The sequence below is a fragment of the Leishmania donovani genome, chromosome 12, assembly GCF_000227135.1.
Source record: "Leishmania donovani BPK282A1 complete genome, chromosome 12".
Classification (NCBI taxonomy): Eukaryota; Euglenozoa; class Kinetoplastea; order Trypanosomatida; family Trypanosomatidae; genus Leishmania; species Leishmania donovani.
Window position 1 is genome coordinate 175,583 of NC_018239.1, and position 16,509 is coordinate 192,091.

Below are 16,509 nucleotides of genomic sequence, written 5' to 3' on the forward strand. Positions count from 1 at the left end.
CCCCAAAGAGAGGGCGAGGGCGCCGGGCCCAAAACCGCGGGGCCGCGGGCCCGACAACAGCAGCCGCGCCGCCCCCCCCCTCCCGAGGCGGGGAGGGGGGCACGCCACGAGCGGTGGCGGCCAGCAGAACCAGCAAGGAGAGAAAGAGGGCGGATGGCTGCGTAGGAAAGGGCGCGGGCAGGCGGGCGGCTGCGAAGCTGTCCGGCACAGCTTGGGTAGCGCACCTTGAGCGAGGGTCGCCTCTGTTTAGGGAGGGGGGCCACGTGTTGCCCACAGCGTCCTGCACAGTACAGTGCAGGTGCGGCCTGGTGTTTCTTGTGCTTTCTCTTTTGGCAGTGCCCTGGTGGCTCCGTGTTGTCAGTGCAAGGAGAAATGAAAAGGATCTCTTGCGGGGACAGAGAGGGAGAGGGGTAGGCAAACAGCCACGCTCAAGAGAAGTCAAACTGTGGCTGTTTCGTGCGAGACGGCGTCGTCAACTGTGCTGCTAGCGGATGCGTTAGCGGTGGCGAAGACTGTTCCGCCTGCCGGTGCAGATCATCGACATCTATTGACGTCACGGTCACCAACCCGTTGGCGAGGTACACCACACCCGAGTCCTCCTGCGCAGGAGTGTCGTGTATGCACTCGATGGAGTAGCCACGCACCGCCGCGTCGCGGGCGCCGACGGTGGTGCCGAGAAAAGGGTTCGATGGGTGCAGAGGCACAGCAGCTGGTGCGAGAGCGGCGGTGCCGAGAGTCGGTGCGTGCGGGGTCGTAGAAACCATGAACGCCGCCTTCATTGCACCGCGTACGAGCCGCGCTTCCCCAGGCTCGGCATCAGCAATCTGCTTGCGCCTCTCCTGCGCCTCGGTGCCGCTGCGAGCAGCGCGTTCGCCTCGGTTGGCACTAAGGCCGGGAGGCGGACTCGCCTGCGGTCGCACGTGCACTTCCCCGTCCCACTCAAGGATGCGAGATCGCTGTGTGGGCGCCGCCACCCCCGCGCCAATCGCGCCCGTTGCAGAGCCGTTGTTGTTGGCAATCTCGGCTCGCTCGGCTGCCGCGCGCGGTCCGCCGCGGCTGGGGGAGGACAAGCGAGCCGAGAGCATCACACCCTCACTCACCAAAAGCAGCCGCTCATCCTCGTATGCCGGCGCGAGCGATGTGGCGACTGTCGCAGGCACCGGCGCAGGGGCTGGAGACGCGATCGGCGACAGGCTCACAGTCTCATTGGCGTAGGCGCGCAGGCTCCCCAATGGAACAATCTTGCGCGACAACGGCGACGCGGGCGTTCCGCCTCGCTCTGCAAGGGAGCTCATCCCGAGACCCGCATCCTCCGCTGGATCCTGGCACGGGGACGGGGCAAAAAGCTCGGCCTTGCGCGCCTCGAGGTCCGCGAAAGACTCCTCCAGATGCCGCGGTGAGGAGTAGACGGCACCGCGGGGAGGAGCGGCAGCCTCGCTGGCGCTCCGGGAAAGTGTCGCCGCCGCGACAGAGGAAATATGCAACTCCGCCAGAAGTTGCCCACCGGCGTCGGAAAAGGTGGTATGGGTGGCAGCCGGGTTGGTCTCGACGCCTGCGTCGGCGTCCAACGAGCCGCTGTAACTGCTCCTTGAGGACGTGGACGACGAGGACGCCGCGTGACCTTGGTCGAGGTCTAGCAGCCATGAAAGCGCTGCGAACATGGCGGCTGTTCTTTACACCCGGCGCGAGCAGCTGCGATGCAGACTAGTGCGTCGTAGGAGGAAGGCTGCCGCACTACCGCTGCCCCCCCCCCCCAGTGGAGCTTGCAGGGTGCGAAGGAGGTAGAGATCGGTAAGGCGAAGCGACGTTGGCGTCCCTCTGCACCGTCACACTCAAGCTTCACCTGCTCTGTAACCGTCTGCGTGTATGTGTGTGTGTGTGTGTGTGTGTGTGTCCTTCTCTGCGGCAATGCTGTACGGCTCACAGCGTTCCTTTCTAATGCCAGTGCTACGGAGCGTGCGGCGCGTCCTTCCATGCGTCCGCACACGTTCAACGCACCTCAGTCGTTCGCACACCCGCGCGCGGGGGAGGGGGCACCACGTTTTTTGAGGATAGAGGCGACATGTGTTGAAGAGAGGAGAGCCATAACACACAAGGAGCGGAGAGAAAGTTGGGGGTGTGCGCGCACCACGGCTGCGGTGTCCTCACAGAACAGACGACCGCCTCGCGCAGCCCTGAAGAGCATGCGGAAAAGGGAGTGAGCGCGAGCGCAAGGCAGCGCCTCAGCGAGGAGAGAGAGAGATGCACCACGGCACCAGACAACGCCGCAATGCCCGACAAATACAATCAGGGACAAAATACCAGCAGGGCGAGTCAAACGCCCACGCGCAGCTAAGGTGCTTCAATGAAAAAAAAGACACGTCAGCCGCGATGTGTGTAAAAGACGAATGTGCACGTTGTCGTGCTCACATTCAAATTCGTTTTCCTTTTACAACTGCGGGTGCCGCCGCTCAGACGGCAGCACGGACATTCGCTTCGCAGCGTGAGCCCCATGGCCCTGCTCCGCACCGCATGCAGCCATGCGCCACGCGACAGCCCCTGCGCGGCCCTGTGTCACAGGCAGCCCATCCGCGTGGTGCGAAGCAGCCGCAGACGCGCAGGTGTCACGGCACAATGCCCCGACTCCGTCATCTGAGAGCACGGCCCCTCCGCCTCACACTCTACCCACAACCAGCAGGCGATGCGTGAGGGCCGGGGGTGGGGCACACGCTTGAGTCGCGTTTACGCTTCGCCCATCACATGGGGCGGCACAAGCGTGTGCACGGTCACAGGCCGCTCCGGCGCCCCGCCATCCACGGCCTGGCCGCCGAGACCAGTGGCGATACATCGCGCTGCCCTTCCCCCCCCTCCTCCTACGCCGTAGGGGGCCTAGCCCTGTCACCACCGGAAGTGGCTCTGCATTGGCAGGGATGGGGGGGTGAAGAGGGGAGGGGAGAGACCGCTTGGCTTTCCCACGCACAGAGTTTGTGTGTATGTGTGTGTGTATGTGTGTGTGCGCTGGATGCCACGACACCGCGCGGCGAGGCGCCGCATCGTCACCGCGGCAGCCGCAAAACAAACGGAAACGAGGAGAGGAAAAACGATGCGGGCGCTTGCATGCAGCTATGTGATTTCGGAAGACACGTACCTCTGCCTCCTGTCCATCTGTCGAGAAGCGCGCACATCCATATGCGCACCGCGACGCCTCCGATTCGAACCAGCGTACGGATCCGAGAAAGCCATGCGAAGAAACAGAGAACCACCACCGAGTGAGAGAGAGGACGAGGCTGGCAGAGGGAGAGCTCGAGCACGTCGTACACCCATCCCTCCCTCACTTCTTCTTCGACTTCTCAAACTCTACCGACACGCCTGCCACACTCACGGCCGCCTGCGAGCTCTCATCATAGTCGTACCACTCCTGTGACAGGTCGACATCCTCGAACAAGCCACCGCCGACCGTGACAACAATCCACTGGTTGTCGATCTCCAGCTCCACTGGCCGGCCACCGCGCACCTCGAAGGCCGCAATCACGTTGGCCGGGTTTTCCTCCTCCGCGCTGTAGTAGCCGGTGCCCTCCGGGACAGGGAGCACGTCGGCCGTGATGTCCGCCTTGCAGAGCTTGCACTTGGATACGAAGTTGTGCATGCCGCCATCGCGCTCGTGCTGCTCCGTCTGGTTGACGTACATCATCCCAGCCGACTCCTCGTTGCACGAGGCGCATTGAAAACGCAAGCCCCACGCGCGGTTCTTGACAGGTGCGATACGCTCGACCCCCTCCGACTCCTTCACGCTCATGACAGCGTGGAAGACCGGCATGATGAGCCAACTCCAGTGGTCTCTGCGCTGCGTTTTTTGTGTTCGCGCACGTCTCTTCAGCCGCTGCGTCTTTCTCCGGTGGAGCGATACGAGGAGGCGGTGTCCTCAAAGGGGGTGCACTGCAGCACAGAAAGAACGGTAGGGGAGAGCACCGCCTCAGATTGACGCGCAGAGGGCGGGGCGGGGCGGAGGACTGGACGCACAAGTCCCGGGTAACCAATCGAAAGACAAAACTGGAAGCAGGCGATGTGTTTTGTGCCGCCGCGCGACAACGAAGGAATACGATGTAGGCAAAGACGCAGGCAGCGGGGGTGGGGACAGGGAGAGAGAGAGACTTGGCAGCCGAGAAGGAAAAGACGCATGGAGGCAGGACGGAGACGCTTGCGCACACGCGCTTGCGCATATCGGCCCAAGCACGAGGCAGAAAGGAAGTATGTGCGCGACTCCACAGAAGAACAACGTTAAACAGTTCAGTGCGCCATAGCGGCGTCATCCACACAAACCCCACATAGGAGTATGTGTGGGTGCGTGCACGCTGGATCCTCTGCTAACGAAACCGCTCGCGTCCTTTGACCGTCGCGCGTAGGGGCGTGCCGTTGGTGCGTGCCTGTTGCCTCAGATGATCGCGTGCACAAGCCATCCTTCTGCCGGATCATGACCAGTGCGAGCGTAAGGAGCCAAAATACCATCAGCTCGGACTGGAATCTCCACCCCACCCCGCTTGTACGCATCACAGTGCTTCAGAACGCAGAGCAGGATGTGGGAGAGACGGCGGTACGAAGCTGTGAGAAGCCAAACGGATCATGTGCGCCATCCCCTCACGCAAGTAAGCGCGTGCACCAAGAGGGCCACCCAGATGGGACGACGCAACGTTTCACGCTGTCGATGTACACAGACACCGAAAAGGAAACGAGGCGTCACGCACAACCCCGACACGCAGACAGGCACGCACATGGCGGGTCCAATGGTCGTCAAGGCACACAAGTGTCCTTCATGGACTCCAGTGTCCGTAGGGAATGAGGGAGGGGGAGAAAGAGACAGCAGGCCCTTCAGTGCTCCGCGGCCAGGCAGACGCAACCCTTCCTGGATCGAAAGAGGGATGAACACAGCACGCTACGCTAACGCGCTGACGGTGTAACACAAGGGTACGGCAGGCAGTCAGACAGCAGCAAGCACCGACGAGGGCATCACCCGCCCACCCACCCACCCCCCTCACGCACGCACGCACGGCCGGCCGGCTCCTTCGCCTTCTCTACCCTACTACCGTTGGCGATGCTGCGTTTGCCACCGTCATGCTGCTGACGGGGCATGTTCACAAAGAGGGGAGGAGAAACTGTACCGAGCCGAGAGGCGCGTGCACTGCCGCTGTCATGCTGGGCAAGCAGAGGACAGGATAGACGCAAGAGGTCATGCAGGCAAGGGAGAGAAAGAAGGTAGGGGGAGTGGCTGGATCATGCGGCCGCAGTTCACGGCCTTGTCCCCTGGACCCTAAGAAAACGCCATGATGCGTTTTCTCGGCGGCTGCCGCTTGCCCACCCTGCACAAAAGCCTAAACGCGTGTGCGCGATCTCTGGCCTCTCGCTTCACCACCACCACCAACACACCACTCGGAGATTTTGGAGCACAAGAGGGCAAAGCCCAGGTTGACGGGGTGCTGGAGGGCCCGCCGACGCACCCACCCACCCACCTTGCCACGACATGCCATTTTACCAGCATGAGGCGCGCAATCGTGTCACCCCCCCCTGTCGATAAGATTAGAGGCGGCACTCCCTACAGCTTGCTTGCCTTCGCCGCCTTCTTTGTTTGTTCGTCTTGCTCACGGACTCTCCATCCCCGTTCTTGCCGCCTTTCGGCTCTCACATGCTTTAGGGTGCCCATACTCGTCGTGGCGCGTGTCTCTGCTGGTTGCGAGTGCTTGTATGCGTGCGACCAGCGCAATGACATGGCGCAGAGTCCCGCGAAGAGACGCCGCTGAGGCCGATGATCGAGTCGCACCCGCTCTCGTTCAGTACCCTCCGCCCGTTGTAGACGCTTGCCACTGTTGAGTTCGGCTGCACGTCGCCGAGCACTGTCATGCTTGTGGTTCCAGCGTCCTTCCTTAGCGTCGCAACCACGGCGTCCAGCAGCCCGGACCCGCGGACGCCCTTTTCTGTCACAATCAGCCGGGGTTTTCGAAGTTCATCGACCGGATCTTCGGGCCCGAAGCCCTCCGCGCGCTCGCGCTCACGAACCTCATCATCGGGATGTAGAACGCCGACGCAGCGGCGCACAGGCAGGTCACGTGCATCGCCGTGGTGCGATGGCGGAGTGTTAAGGGAGGGCAGAGGGGTCAGGCGGGTGCAGTGCCGTGTTAGTGGGCAGTCGGCGCTTCATTTTGTTCGTCATAGAGAGAGGGAAGGGTGGCAGGGCGCGTGTGCTGCACCTGCCGCGCAGTGCTGAGAAGATCGGGTGAGTTGACGAGGAGGAAGAATAGGTTGCATCATGAACGGCGCTGCCGAGTCGGACGCATGCGGGCAAGTGCAACTGACAGGCGCAATGCCCACACGCCTGCGCGCACGCAGAGAGAGAGAGAGACAACGATGTGCACTCAAATGCCGATCCGCACTCACACAGATACGGGCGAGAGCATAACGTCGTGCGCCGCGTGAGCGCAGCGGCGGCAGCGGGGACGAAAAAAAAGAACAGCGAACAACGCCGAGTTGCGCATGTCTGATGTAAGGGACTTCTGCCCTCTCTCGCACAGAGGGGGGGGGAGTGCGAGGAGGGAGGACACACAGAAAGGCGAACAAAGAACAGACGTGATTGCGTCGACAGGCACGAGTGTGCGCACAGGCGCACTTGAACATCCCGGAGACCCTCACCCCCATCGTAAGTGTTGCGCTTAACGGTCGCGTGGGCAACAGACAGGCAGAGATGTCAAGCGATGAAGAAGGAAGCCAGTTGCTTCTCGCAGTACCGCGTCATGATTGCGACGCATGCCGCCGCAAAGTGCCGCGCGGTGCGGGGGTAGCGGGACTCTGGTGCGTTGAAGACAACGCAGTTGGCTGCCACGTGCCAAATACTGCGCTCCAACTCTGCCAGTGTCAGAATGCGCCTCTCACTGCTTGCGGCGCTGTCCAGGAGGGAGCGGACGTCGCTGCCGAGTGCGCTTGCCGACGGAGCACCTCCGCGCCGCAAGCCGCGGTATTCAACCTTGGTAGCGGTCGGCATTGACGTAGCCGAAAAACCGCTGCCGCTGCCGGCAGCGTACGACGTCTCCAGTGCGGAGGACCTGGCCAGTGCTGATGCAGGGTTCGGCGAAGGTGTGCCAAGTAAAGGGCGAGACCTTGCCTCGACGCTGGCAACTCCCTCTGCATGGTTCGCATGCACGGTCATGGCTGCACGCGCGTATTGGCGGTGGCTCTCAGAGATGTAGCGACGCACCTCGGCGAGGCTTAGAGGAGAACGCACGATGGTGCTGTAGGGGCCAGAGCGCACGCCGGCGAACTCCATGATGGTGGCTGCATGCACTGGGGAAAGAAAGTCATCAGCTCCATCCACCAGGAAGAACTGCTCCAGCAGCGAGGAGAAGTCCTCAAGAGGGAGCGGGGTGGCGTAGCGCAGTAGTTGCAGCTGAGCGCGGGCCTGTGGAGATGGCAAGGAGCACCAGAGCGCATACCATGGTGCGTCAAGGAGATCCGGCTCGAACGGCGACGGCGGCTGCGTCGTGGAAGGCAGTACGGTGTGGTCGCCCTTGTGCGCTACGCTCGTGTCAAGCGATTCTCCGGAGATGGCTGCACTCTGATCAGCCACGGCGTGGCCGCAGTGCTGCGGGACGCCAGCAACACTTCCCAGCCGTGTGTGTGGCGGTAGCACTGACAACTGCCCGTCGTCCGTTGAAACCGCCCTGCCCGTCCCGCCGGCTGCATGCAATCCAACGACATCTCTGTCGCGTTGGAAAGGGGGTGGCGAAGAGCCTGGGGCGCGTGTAGCAGTAGTCGCCCCCGCAGACGCGTGCAAGCCGGCCACGCGCACATCCGCGATTGTCTCGCCTGTCGTCGTCTGCTTAGCTCCGCTCGGATAAGGGCTGACAGGGTGAGATACGCCGGCTGCCCGCGGCATCGTCGAAGCTCCGCCCCACTGCTTCGGGGGCAGCGAAGACGCTCCGGCGTCGGGACGCGTAGGCGGCAAGGCAGGTGCGGCACTGCCATCACCGCTGCTAGAGTTGTGCAAAGAGGATGCTGGGCCTTGTATGCCCGCCGTAACTGGAAGGCGTGCTGCGTGAGCCCCCGCCATCGATGATGAGGGCGCCAGGAACGAGTCGATTGGCAGCACGCCGGCCGTGCCTGTCAGCCTGCTGCCGCCGCCGGCGATGCCAGCACTGATAATCAACGGCGTTTGAAGCCGTACCGTCGCGGCACGCTCCTCCTCTTCCTGCACCTCCTTGGCGTAAAAGGCAAGCATCTCGGCATGCTGCAGCGCGCACGCCGCGCACATTGCCTCTCGATCACCGTTGTATGCCCCCTTATAAATATCCTCCGCAACGACGCGGTGGAGTGCACGAGCACTGTGCAGCTCTCTCGTCAGAGCGTAGACGTGGGCGGCAAGCAGCGTCCAGTCCACGTCTCCCCACCTGTCAAACTCGCAGTCGCTCCGCTGCACCGCGGTCGACAGTGAGACAGTGGTCGAAGTCGAAGGCGAGACGGCGGGAATGGAGGCACCGGCGCCGCCTTTGGGGTCACTGCCACTGCCGCCGCCGACATCCCCACTACGCTGGCGATGACCCTCCACAGCTGCTGCTGTACCCTTCTTCAGCGCCATATCTTCCTTGGTGCACTTCACGCTGCTCCAGATCGGCTGGCGTTGCTGCTCCTGGTGCGACTCTTGTGCCAGGAGCAGTGCATACCACAGCATGCCGACCGCATCCTTGAAGTGGATCATGGCCGTCTGAGATACCGCGTTGTGCGCGCTGCCGGCAACAGGAGTGGCGGCAGAGCCACCACCACCACCACCACAAGCGGCGTCCACGACGGAGCTAGAGGAGGAGGAGGAGCGTGGCATCGCTTTAGGGGGAAGGGATGGCAAGGGAGTAGATGTGGCCACCGCCGCGGTATGTATGTATGCAGCGCTGCAGGCCGAAACTGGTTTGGTGTGCAGGTCTTGCCTTTCGCTTGATCTTCTTCGCAGGCGCGCGTTTCCATGTCATTGGCAGAGGGAAGAGAGAGAAAGAGGGGGGGGACGACGTGCGCGCGCACGTGAAAGAGACAGAGGGAGACACAGACAAACACGCATAGGCCAACACGCACATCTCTAGATGCCGGTCGCAGACAACGGCAAGCCCATCCGCCAAAAGGGGAAGAGTGGGGAGAGAGGCGTGGGAAGGGGTCGATGACGTCGTATCACGAGTGAGCGCCATGGCTTTCGTCACACCACTGATGTGTGGGCCGGCAAGCGAAGACGATTTCGACGCCTTTCGTCCGCCGATCTCTCGTCCTCTCTCTCTCTGCTCTTGCTTCATGCGCGAGCACACCACCACCACCACACACCAAGCACCTGGAAGCGGCACGCAATGCTGATCCTCCTCGTTTTTTTTTGATTATTACGTCGTTGCTATCAGCGTAAACGAACGACGCCGTCACGCAGACGAGGTTGGGTCGATGTCGAAGGAAGCCCCTCCCCCTCCCTGGTCCACATTTCGCTCGCATATGCGGCGCTGTAAGCGCCCTCTCGGGTGTCCTCGCCGACGACCCCTCCGCGTGGAGAAGAAGCGCAGCAGTTCGGGACTAGGAAGAGCGATAGACGCGAGGGAGGGACGAGAAAAAGCAGCCGCAAGTGCGAAGTGAGGCTGTAACGGCACAACAATACACACGCGCGCACGCACGCACACACGATACAGCACACGCGCCGGCGGTGACTGCGTACAGATGAGGCGGCGGGGAACGCGTGCGTGAGCGTCTGAGATGCAGATGACGGCCAGAGGCGGACCACTTTAACTCAGTGGGCGCGGAACACCTCTCGCCTCTGCTTCTTCTTCATAGACAGCGGATTCTGCCCCTTCTGGCGTCGCCGCTTTCGGTCTGCCGGTGCCCTGTCGCTCACTCCGTTGTCGGATGCCGGCGACGCGCGCGGCTGCAGCTGCTGCTGCTCCTGCGGGTGCGGATGATGAGAGGGCTTTGCCGGCAGTGGCACCTCAGCCGCGGTGCCAAGGTGCTTCATGAAGGCGACATCGGCTCGTGAAAGCTGCGGCGCGGCTGCGATCACCGTCGTGGTCGCCGTAGCCGCATGCGGGGACGAGAGCGTGTGGGAGAATCTCGCAGACCGTGACGGCCCAGGCTCACTGCTTCCCCGGCCGCCCCGTGAAGACGCTGCGGCCGCCACAGACAATGAGGAGCAGTTACCCGGCCCTTTCATGCCTATATGTGGTCGTCGAGCTTCGGCGCCCTCCTCACCATACTGGTACGCCGTTCCTCGTTGTTCAATCCACAGCGCATCTGGGTTTGTGGTCAATCGCAGCAGTGGTGTCACGGCCGCGAGACGGCGTCGCACGTCGTGGCTCTGCGTAGCCACAAAGAATGTGCGGGGAGAATATGGGCGTGATGTGGTGGAGGGGGTCGCACTGGCACCGTTCCCTCGCGCTTCTTGCGGCCCTGCAAGCGCTGCATTCGCCGTAGCGAGACTCGGTAATTCGCCCACGTCATCGCCGCCGCCGGCGGCCGTGCGGTTCCTGCGGCGCCGGCGGCGGCGCTTTGCCGCGGCGCCCTGTGGCGAGTACGTCGCCACGCGGTGGTCGCGAAACAACGGCATCGAGGCCAGTCGCAGAGCACTCGGGTCACACGCAGAGGCGTCAACGCCCTCACGTGGGCCACGACCGAGGAGGCTATCGTTAGCAAGCATAAACTCACCAATGGCCCTGCACTCGTTGCGCGTGGGTAGCGGGGCACCGTCGGCCATCTCCGGCGACCTGCTTACTTCAGGACTCTCAACGGCGACAGCATCACGATGCCGCTGCTCCTCGGACTGAATCAGCGTGATGCGGCTCAGCAGGTGGTTCACCACCGCCGCCGGCACCTCCTGGAATGTTAGCGGGAAGGCGGCGGAGGAGGGGGACGGCCCAGCGTGCCGTCGCGCGCCGACGCCGTCGCCGTTGCTGTCGCGCATCGTTGCTAAGTTGCCAAACGACGCAGACAGCCACGCTTCCGTTTCGGTCATCCGATGGTGCTGCTCCGACCGCGGCGACGTTGTCGACGGCAGAGGAGTGGGTGGTCTCTGCCGCTTCGAATTGGCGCCGCTCTTCTTCTGCGCTCTGGTCAACGAAGCGTCGACGACACTCGAGTTTGGCGGGCACGGGTTCGCCAAGGCCGTCGCGGAGACTGCCGAGGTTGGGCCGTGATAGCGCATGCGGTGGAGGGCCGCCACGGTCTCCGGTAAGCAGTAGCAGTGAAACTTGGAAGCTGAGGTGAAGTCGACAGGTGGCGTCGCGGCCGCCACAGCTGCTGCAGAGTTGTCGCTCACCGATCGGATTCCACGCTCACCCTGAAAAGCGTCGCACAGCAGTGCCACAAGGAAGGCATGAGGGGAGAGCGCCGGCAAGTCACCAAACGGCAGCCGTGCGATGCTGGCCGCGGTGGCCGCTGCGATCTTGTCCGCCGCAAGTGGCGCTGGAATCTCCGACGACACGCCCGCGCGCGTGGACTCGCTTGCGCTGGTAACAGCGGCGGCCTTACGCAGCTTGCGGCGACGAGCCTCGCGCCATATGGCAGGCGCGTTGGCCTGCCAGTACGACAGGAGAACCGCTCGAAGGAAGGACGCATCGCACAAGACAGCGTAGCCACGGTCGCCGCTGGCCGCCGAGGACAAAAAGGAAGAAGACGATGTTTGAATGAGATGCGAAGCGGACAAGATGCGCAGGCAGCGCTTATTAGCGTGCGCGCGAAGTACTCTCCGCTTCATTGGCCGCGTGCTTGGGTTTTACGTGGGTGTGCTAGCAGTATCCTGCCACTGCAAAGCAGGTGCGCGCGCATGTACGTGGTGTATGGGGAGGGTGACAAGAGGGGCGGAAGGAGAAACGAGAAGAGGGCAGAAGCACGGCAAAGGTAGACGGACATAGGCGAACGAGAAGCCACCACAAGGACGCCATCGTGGCCGTCGCCCACATGCATCAGCTGCACAGGAAAGCATCCACTGCGCGCGTGTGTGTATGTTGCACAGGCAGCTACCGAGGCACGATCAGCAGCAGTGCAGAAAAAAAAAGCGCACGCGCCCCTCCTCTCTCACTCACTCACTCACACACTGGCTTGAAAAGCGCGCGGGCAAGAAGCACGTGCGCAGCAAGTGAGCGCGGGAAAGAGGGGCGCCCGTCACGACCCACAACGTGACGGGCGCCCTCTTTCTGTCTTCCATTGGCTGTTTTTCGGTTCTCTTTCTACACAAATTTTGTAGTGTGTCCCTTCGCGTGCACACGTGTGTGTGTGGGTGGGTAGGTGTGCCGCCGTGAGGGCGCGTGTGCGTGTTGGCGTGAGGGAGTCCCGACAAGACAGAAGAGCACAGTACGCACGAAGGAAAGAGAAGCGTGTGCCGGAACAGTCGCTGCCCTGTGGCGGATGAAGAAAGTAGAAAGAAAGACATGGAGGAGGAGGGGGGCAGACCAAAGGACAGGAGCAAAACAGGACGCCAAGAACCGAAACACGTGTAGGCGCGAACCCACGAGCACGGGCGAAGCAAGGCCGCATGAAAGAAGAAGACTGGCTGGAGACGCCACTGACAACCTCCACTGGGAAACAGAGGAAGGGAAGGGAAGGGAAGGGGAGGGAAGGGGGAGGTCAATACTGTCCCCTTTCATGCTTTCCGACGATCAGATATGATAAAAGGGAAGTGAGTCTGCGCACATTGCACACGCAAAGGAAAGAAGAAGACGGGGGGGTGAAGTCTCTAGCAAGCGAAGACGAAAAAGAAGAACGCCCACACACAGACAAAATCGACGAGTATCCAAGAGGGCAGCCACAGCGCCAGCACCAAAAGCACCGCAAGCGTGTGCGCCAAGGCATTGGCGGCGATGATGGCAACGACAACGACAGTTTCCAAACAATCGCCGAACAAGTGAATAAGAGGACTCAGATGAAAAGAAAAATACTTCTTTAGTAGAAAAAGGAGAACATGAAGAGGAGTGTGCCGCCGTGGCGCGTGTTCGCACGGCGCTGGCGAGAGCAGAAAAGGCGGCAGAAGAGCGGAGGGGCGGAAGGATAAAGGAAGAGGATGGAGGGAGGAGGAAGAGACGCACGCACCGCCATACGAGCGTTACTCCCTTCACCCTCACACAAGCACACGCACACGCACACGCACACACGCCCGGTCCCTATGCCGTTGTTGCTGTTTTCGAATCTGCCGCCCTGCCCCCACCAAAACGCCGCAGTATTAGGTGAGCAGGCGTGCACAGAGCAGCACTTGCTGGCATTCAACATGGCTTGCTACTCGCGGCGGGCACGCTTGTGCGAAGGCAGCGGCGATGCACCGCCGTGCTGCCGTCCTTGAAAAGGCATCGCCATCTCAGTCTCATCGGCGTCGTCATCGCTGTCGTCGAAGCTCATGGCGCGGCGCACCACAGCGGAGAAGAAGGCGCGAAGCCCCTCCCCTAGCCCGTTACCACTGCCGAGAGCGTACCGCTGGCGCTGGTTCGTGGGATTTAAATTGCCTTCTCTGCTGTTCCGAGAATCGTCGCCGCTATCGGAGTCAGAGACATCGTCGTCGCCATCGCTGTCGTCGGGCTCAGGCTCCAGCATCTTCGCTAGTCGGTGCATTCCTCCCTGAGTCTGAACCGCACTCTGCCTCACGCCCACGTCCTCCCCAAGCTCTTCCCCCAACTCAGAGCAAGATGTTGACGAGATGTAGACGGTAACCTCATGCGGCGGCGCTGCCGTCGAGGTGGGGTCCAAGGTATGCGCATGCTTTCGCTCAGCGGTTTGGGACAGCACGGAATGCGAGGGAGTGTCTTCGCTCTCGTCCTCGCTATCATCACGATGGCGGCGACGGCCGGCAACGTGACCGGCGTCGACGCCTTCGCTCGGTCCATCGGCTTGGGTGTTAGCCGCCTCGCTCGCGTTCGCTTTGCCGACCGCCACCGTCGCTGTCTTTCTGTGCGAGTGGGCCGCGGATGGCGTGTTCACGGGCTCCGCCTCTGGCGCAGTTTCTAAACCGACCAGCGCGCGGGGGCCCTCATTGTGCCCCTCTGCTACCGACGACCCCTGCTCAGGCGTCGGTGCCTCCTCACTTGGCTCACCGTCCTTTCCACAGTGCTCGCCAGTGTCCAGCTCCCGCTCGCCCCCGGACGTGCCTCCAGCGAAGGCCGTTGCGGTGGCACGGAGGGCCTCGCCAGCGGATTGCTGGTCCTGCAAGAGCGTTTCGAGCATCCCAATGAATGCAGCGGACGCACGCGGCAGGGCGGTGGGTGGCGCGGCGCCGCATGACGCCCTCGTAGGCGGCTGAGTAGCTCGATGCGCCCGATAGTCGCCGATCGAACCCGACATCCGGCGCTGATCGCTGACATCCCCTTCGCCGCCCTCGTCTGGCAATGCGTGCAGTTCCTCGCTGTTGTCATCGCACACCCGCTCATGCGGCAGATGATGTCCGCCTCTGTCATCCGCTTCACCGCCGTATTCCTCGGCATCCGCCGCTGCCGCGGCGCGTTCATTGTGGTGCCCCTCTTCGTCCTCCAGCCGCTGCTTCAGCACCTCCAGCAGCTGATTACGCACCCGCTCACAGGTCTGCAGGGCGGCATCCAATGGCAACTTAACGCGCTCGTGGAGCACTTGATCCATCTGCAGCACCTCCCCAGCCCATTCGTCCAGCTGAGCCACGTAGCGAAGAAGCGCCGCGCACCGGGCAGCAAGGTCGTCTGCCGCAGGATCATACACATCCATCGCACTCTGCTCTTGTTGAAGCAGCTCCGCCTCCTTGGAGCGCCGGGTACGCAGCGCACAGAGTCGAGTGAGCATTGCGGCGAGCCCCTCACGGCAGCATTCGTACAGCTGGACAAGAGCGTAGCGGGTAGGAGTGGCGATAACTGAGACAGTGGTGGGCGGTGCCGTTGACAGTGCTTGCGTGGCTCCGCTTGACCGCCTTCGCATCCTCTCCGCTGAGTTCGAGGAATGAAGACCATCACCGCTGACACGGGACGCAAAACTTGCTGTGGTGGCCGTTGCACCTTCCGCGGTCGTCGTCACGGCAGCTGGCAAGGAGGTCACCAAGGCAGGCGGTGTGGCGGATGCGAAGACCGGCACTTGCACGCGAAGAACAAAGGACTCTGGCGTCTCTGTGGACGTCACAGTGGCTTTGGAACGGTCCGACTCATCGCCGTCGCTGCCGTGCGTGCGTCCAGCCGCTTCGACAAAATAATGCGCACTGCTGTTCGCGAAAAGGCGCGCCCTGCCTTTCCCGCATCGACTCACCGCCGCCACCGGGAGCGGTGGCGGGAAGAGCGACGTGCACCAGCTGATCGAGGTGCCAGAGATGGGGCTGTCATCGCGCGCGTCTAGGGGCACCGCACGGTCCATTCGGGTCAGGGGAGTCGACGACTGCAACGCCGTCCAGTCATGTCGCGCCACGTCGGAACGCATGCAGAGGAGCTCGTCCGTGAGACGGTCGACGATCATCATGCCACGAGAGCGCAGTCGGTCGGCAAGAAGACGGCAGGCAGCTAGTCCGGCCCGCGCCACATCGAGCTCCTGCCGTTGTCGCGCCTTCGATCGGCCGTCTCTATGGGCACCCCAGCCAGCCTTCTCCGAGCCTTCAGCGCAGCGTGCCTCATCGCCGTTTTCGCGCATTTCTCCGTCCTCATCGTCCAGCCGCGCGCAGAGCTCATCCAGCGCCGACAGCGGCGAGCCCTCCACCACGTAGCGGCGCTGGAGCTCGCGATGTTGCCCTTCCATCTCTGTGAGCTCCTCATGCAACTTCTCCAAGAGAGTGATGCGGTCACGAGCTTCGTCGAAGTCTTGCAGGACACGCTGCGTGCCCCCGCCGCCGCCGCCACCGCTGCTGCTAGCGACCGGGTCGCCCAGCTGTGTGCCAGCAGCGGTTGGAGTCGACGCAGTAGCGAGAGCATAAACGCCAGAGGGTCGTCGGCTTCCACCTCGCGAGTCGCCTTCCGCCGCCGCCTCGCGCCACGACTGTAGCAACGCCATCATGCGCGCCTCCATGTCCTCCTGTGCGGTCAAGAAAGCTTCATCCGCCTCGACAAGCGAATCGAGAGTTATGAGGTCCTCGCACAACTCCTGCGTGCGCTGCGGCAGGTTTGCGAGCGTACGCAGGGGTGATCGGGCTTGCTGGTCATCTTCGCTGTCCCTCTCCTCCGCCAGCGTCTCAAAACCCCAATTCGTGCGCTGCTGAGATGAACCGAGAGTAGCGCGACCCCGCACAGGGGAGGTGCGATGATCGTTTCGCGAGCGTGCGGCACGCACACCAGGCTCAGCCGCACCGGCGACTGTAAACACCTTCAAGGATGATGACGGTAGATAGCGAGATTTCGCACTGCCCTCCGGCAGTGGCTTTTGTGCCGTGGACGGTGCCACTGGGCTGGCGCGGTTTGCAGCGGCCTGGAGGCGAGGGAGATACGCCTCGAGCGCCTTTGTGTTTGCGTCGTATGGGTATGCTGGTGCCGCCGCGGGCCGCGTTGTGGTGGTGTTCGTCGTGGTGGTCGCCTTTCCACGCTGCGAGGAGAGCGACGCCACAGATGTCGAAGACAT

The 16,509-nt window shown here is 62.7% G+C and overlaps 6 protein-coding genes across 6 annotated transcripts; all 6 read right to left on the reverse strand.

Annotated features, from left to right (window-relative positions):
- Positions 1-428: 428 nt before the first annotated feature.
- LDBPK_120360 (hypothetical protein) lies at positions 429-1,661 on the reverse strand (the record flags this gene model as incomplete). Its single annotated transcript, XM_003859105.1, has 1 exon — positions 429-1,661. The coding sequence occupies one exon, from the start codon at positions 1,659-1,661 to the stop codon at positions 429-431; it is 1,233 nt and encodes a 410-aa protein (XP_003859153.1).
- A 1,649-nt stretch (positions 1,662-3,310) lies between these two features.
- LDBPK_120370 (hypothetical protein, conserved) lies at positions 3,311-3,796 on the reverse strand (the record flags this gene model as incomplete). Its single annotated transcript, XM_003859106.1, has 1 exon — positions 3,311-3,796. The coding sequence occupies one exon, from the start codon at positions 3,794-3,796 to the stop codon at positions 3,311-3,313; it is 486 nt and encodes a 161-aa protein (XP_003859154.1).
- A 1,865-nt stretch (positions 3,797-5,661) lies between these two features.
- Positions 5,662-5,871, reverse strand: LDBPK_120380 (hypothetical protein, unknown function; the record flags this gene model as incomplete). Its single annotated transcript, XM_003859107.1, has 1 exon — positions 5,662-5,871. The coding sequence occupies one exon, from the start codon at positions 5,869-5,871 to the stop codon at positions 5,662-5,664; it is 210 nt and encodes a 69-aa protein (XP_003859155.1).
- An 841-nt stretch (positions 5,872-6,712) lies between these two features.
- Positions 6,713-8,716, reverse strand: LDBPK_120390 (hypothetical protein, conserved; the record flags this gene model as incomplete). The annotated part of the gene is made up of 1 exon (XM_003859108.1): positions 6,713-8,716. One exon carries the CDS (start codon positions 8,714-8,716, stop codon positions 6,713-6,715), a length of 2,004 nt encoding a protein of 667 aa, XP_003859156.1.
- A 1,053-nt stretch (positions 8,717-9,769) lies between these two features.
- Positions 9,770-11,725, reverse strand: LDBPK_120400 (hypothetical protein, conserved; the record flags this gene model as incomplete). The annotated part of the gene is made up of 1 exon (XM_003859109.1): positions 9,770-11,725. One exon carries the CDS (start codon positions 11,723-11,725, stop codon positions 9,770-9,772), a length of 1,956 nt encoding a protein of 651 aa, XP_003859157.1.
- A 1,514-nt stretch (positions 11,726-13,239) lies between these two features.
- Positions 13,240-16,509, reverse strand: LDBPK_120410 (hypothetical protein, unknown function; the record flags this gene model as incomplete). Its single annotated transcript, XM_003859110.1, has 1 exon — positions 13,240-16,509. One exon carries the CDS (start codon positions 16,507-16,509, stop codon positions 13,240-13,242), a length of 3,270 nt encoding a protein of 1,089 aa, XP_003859158.1.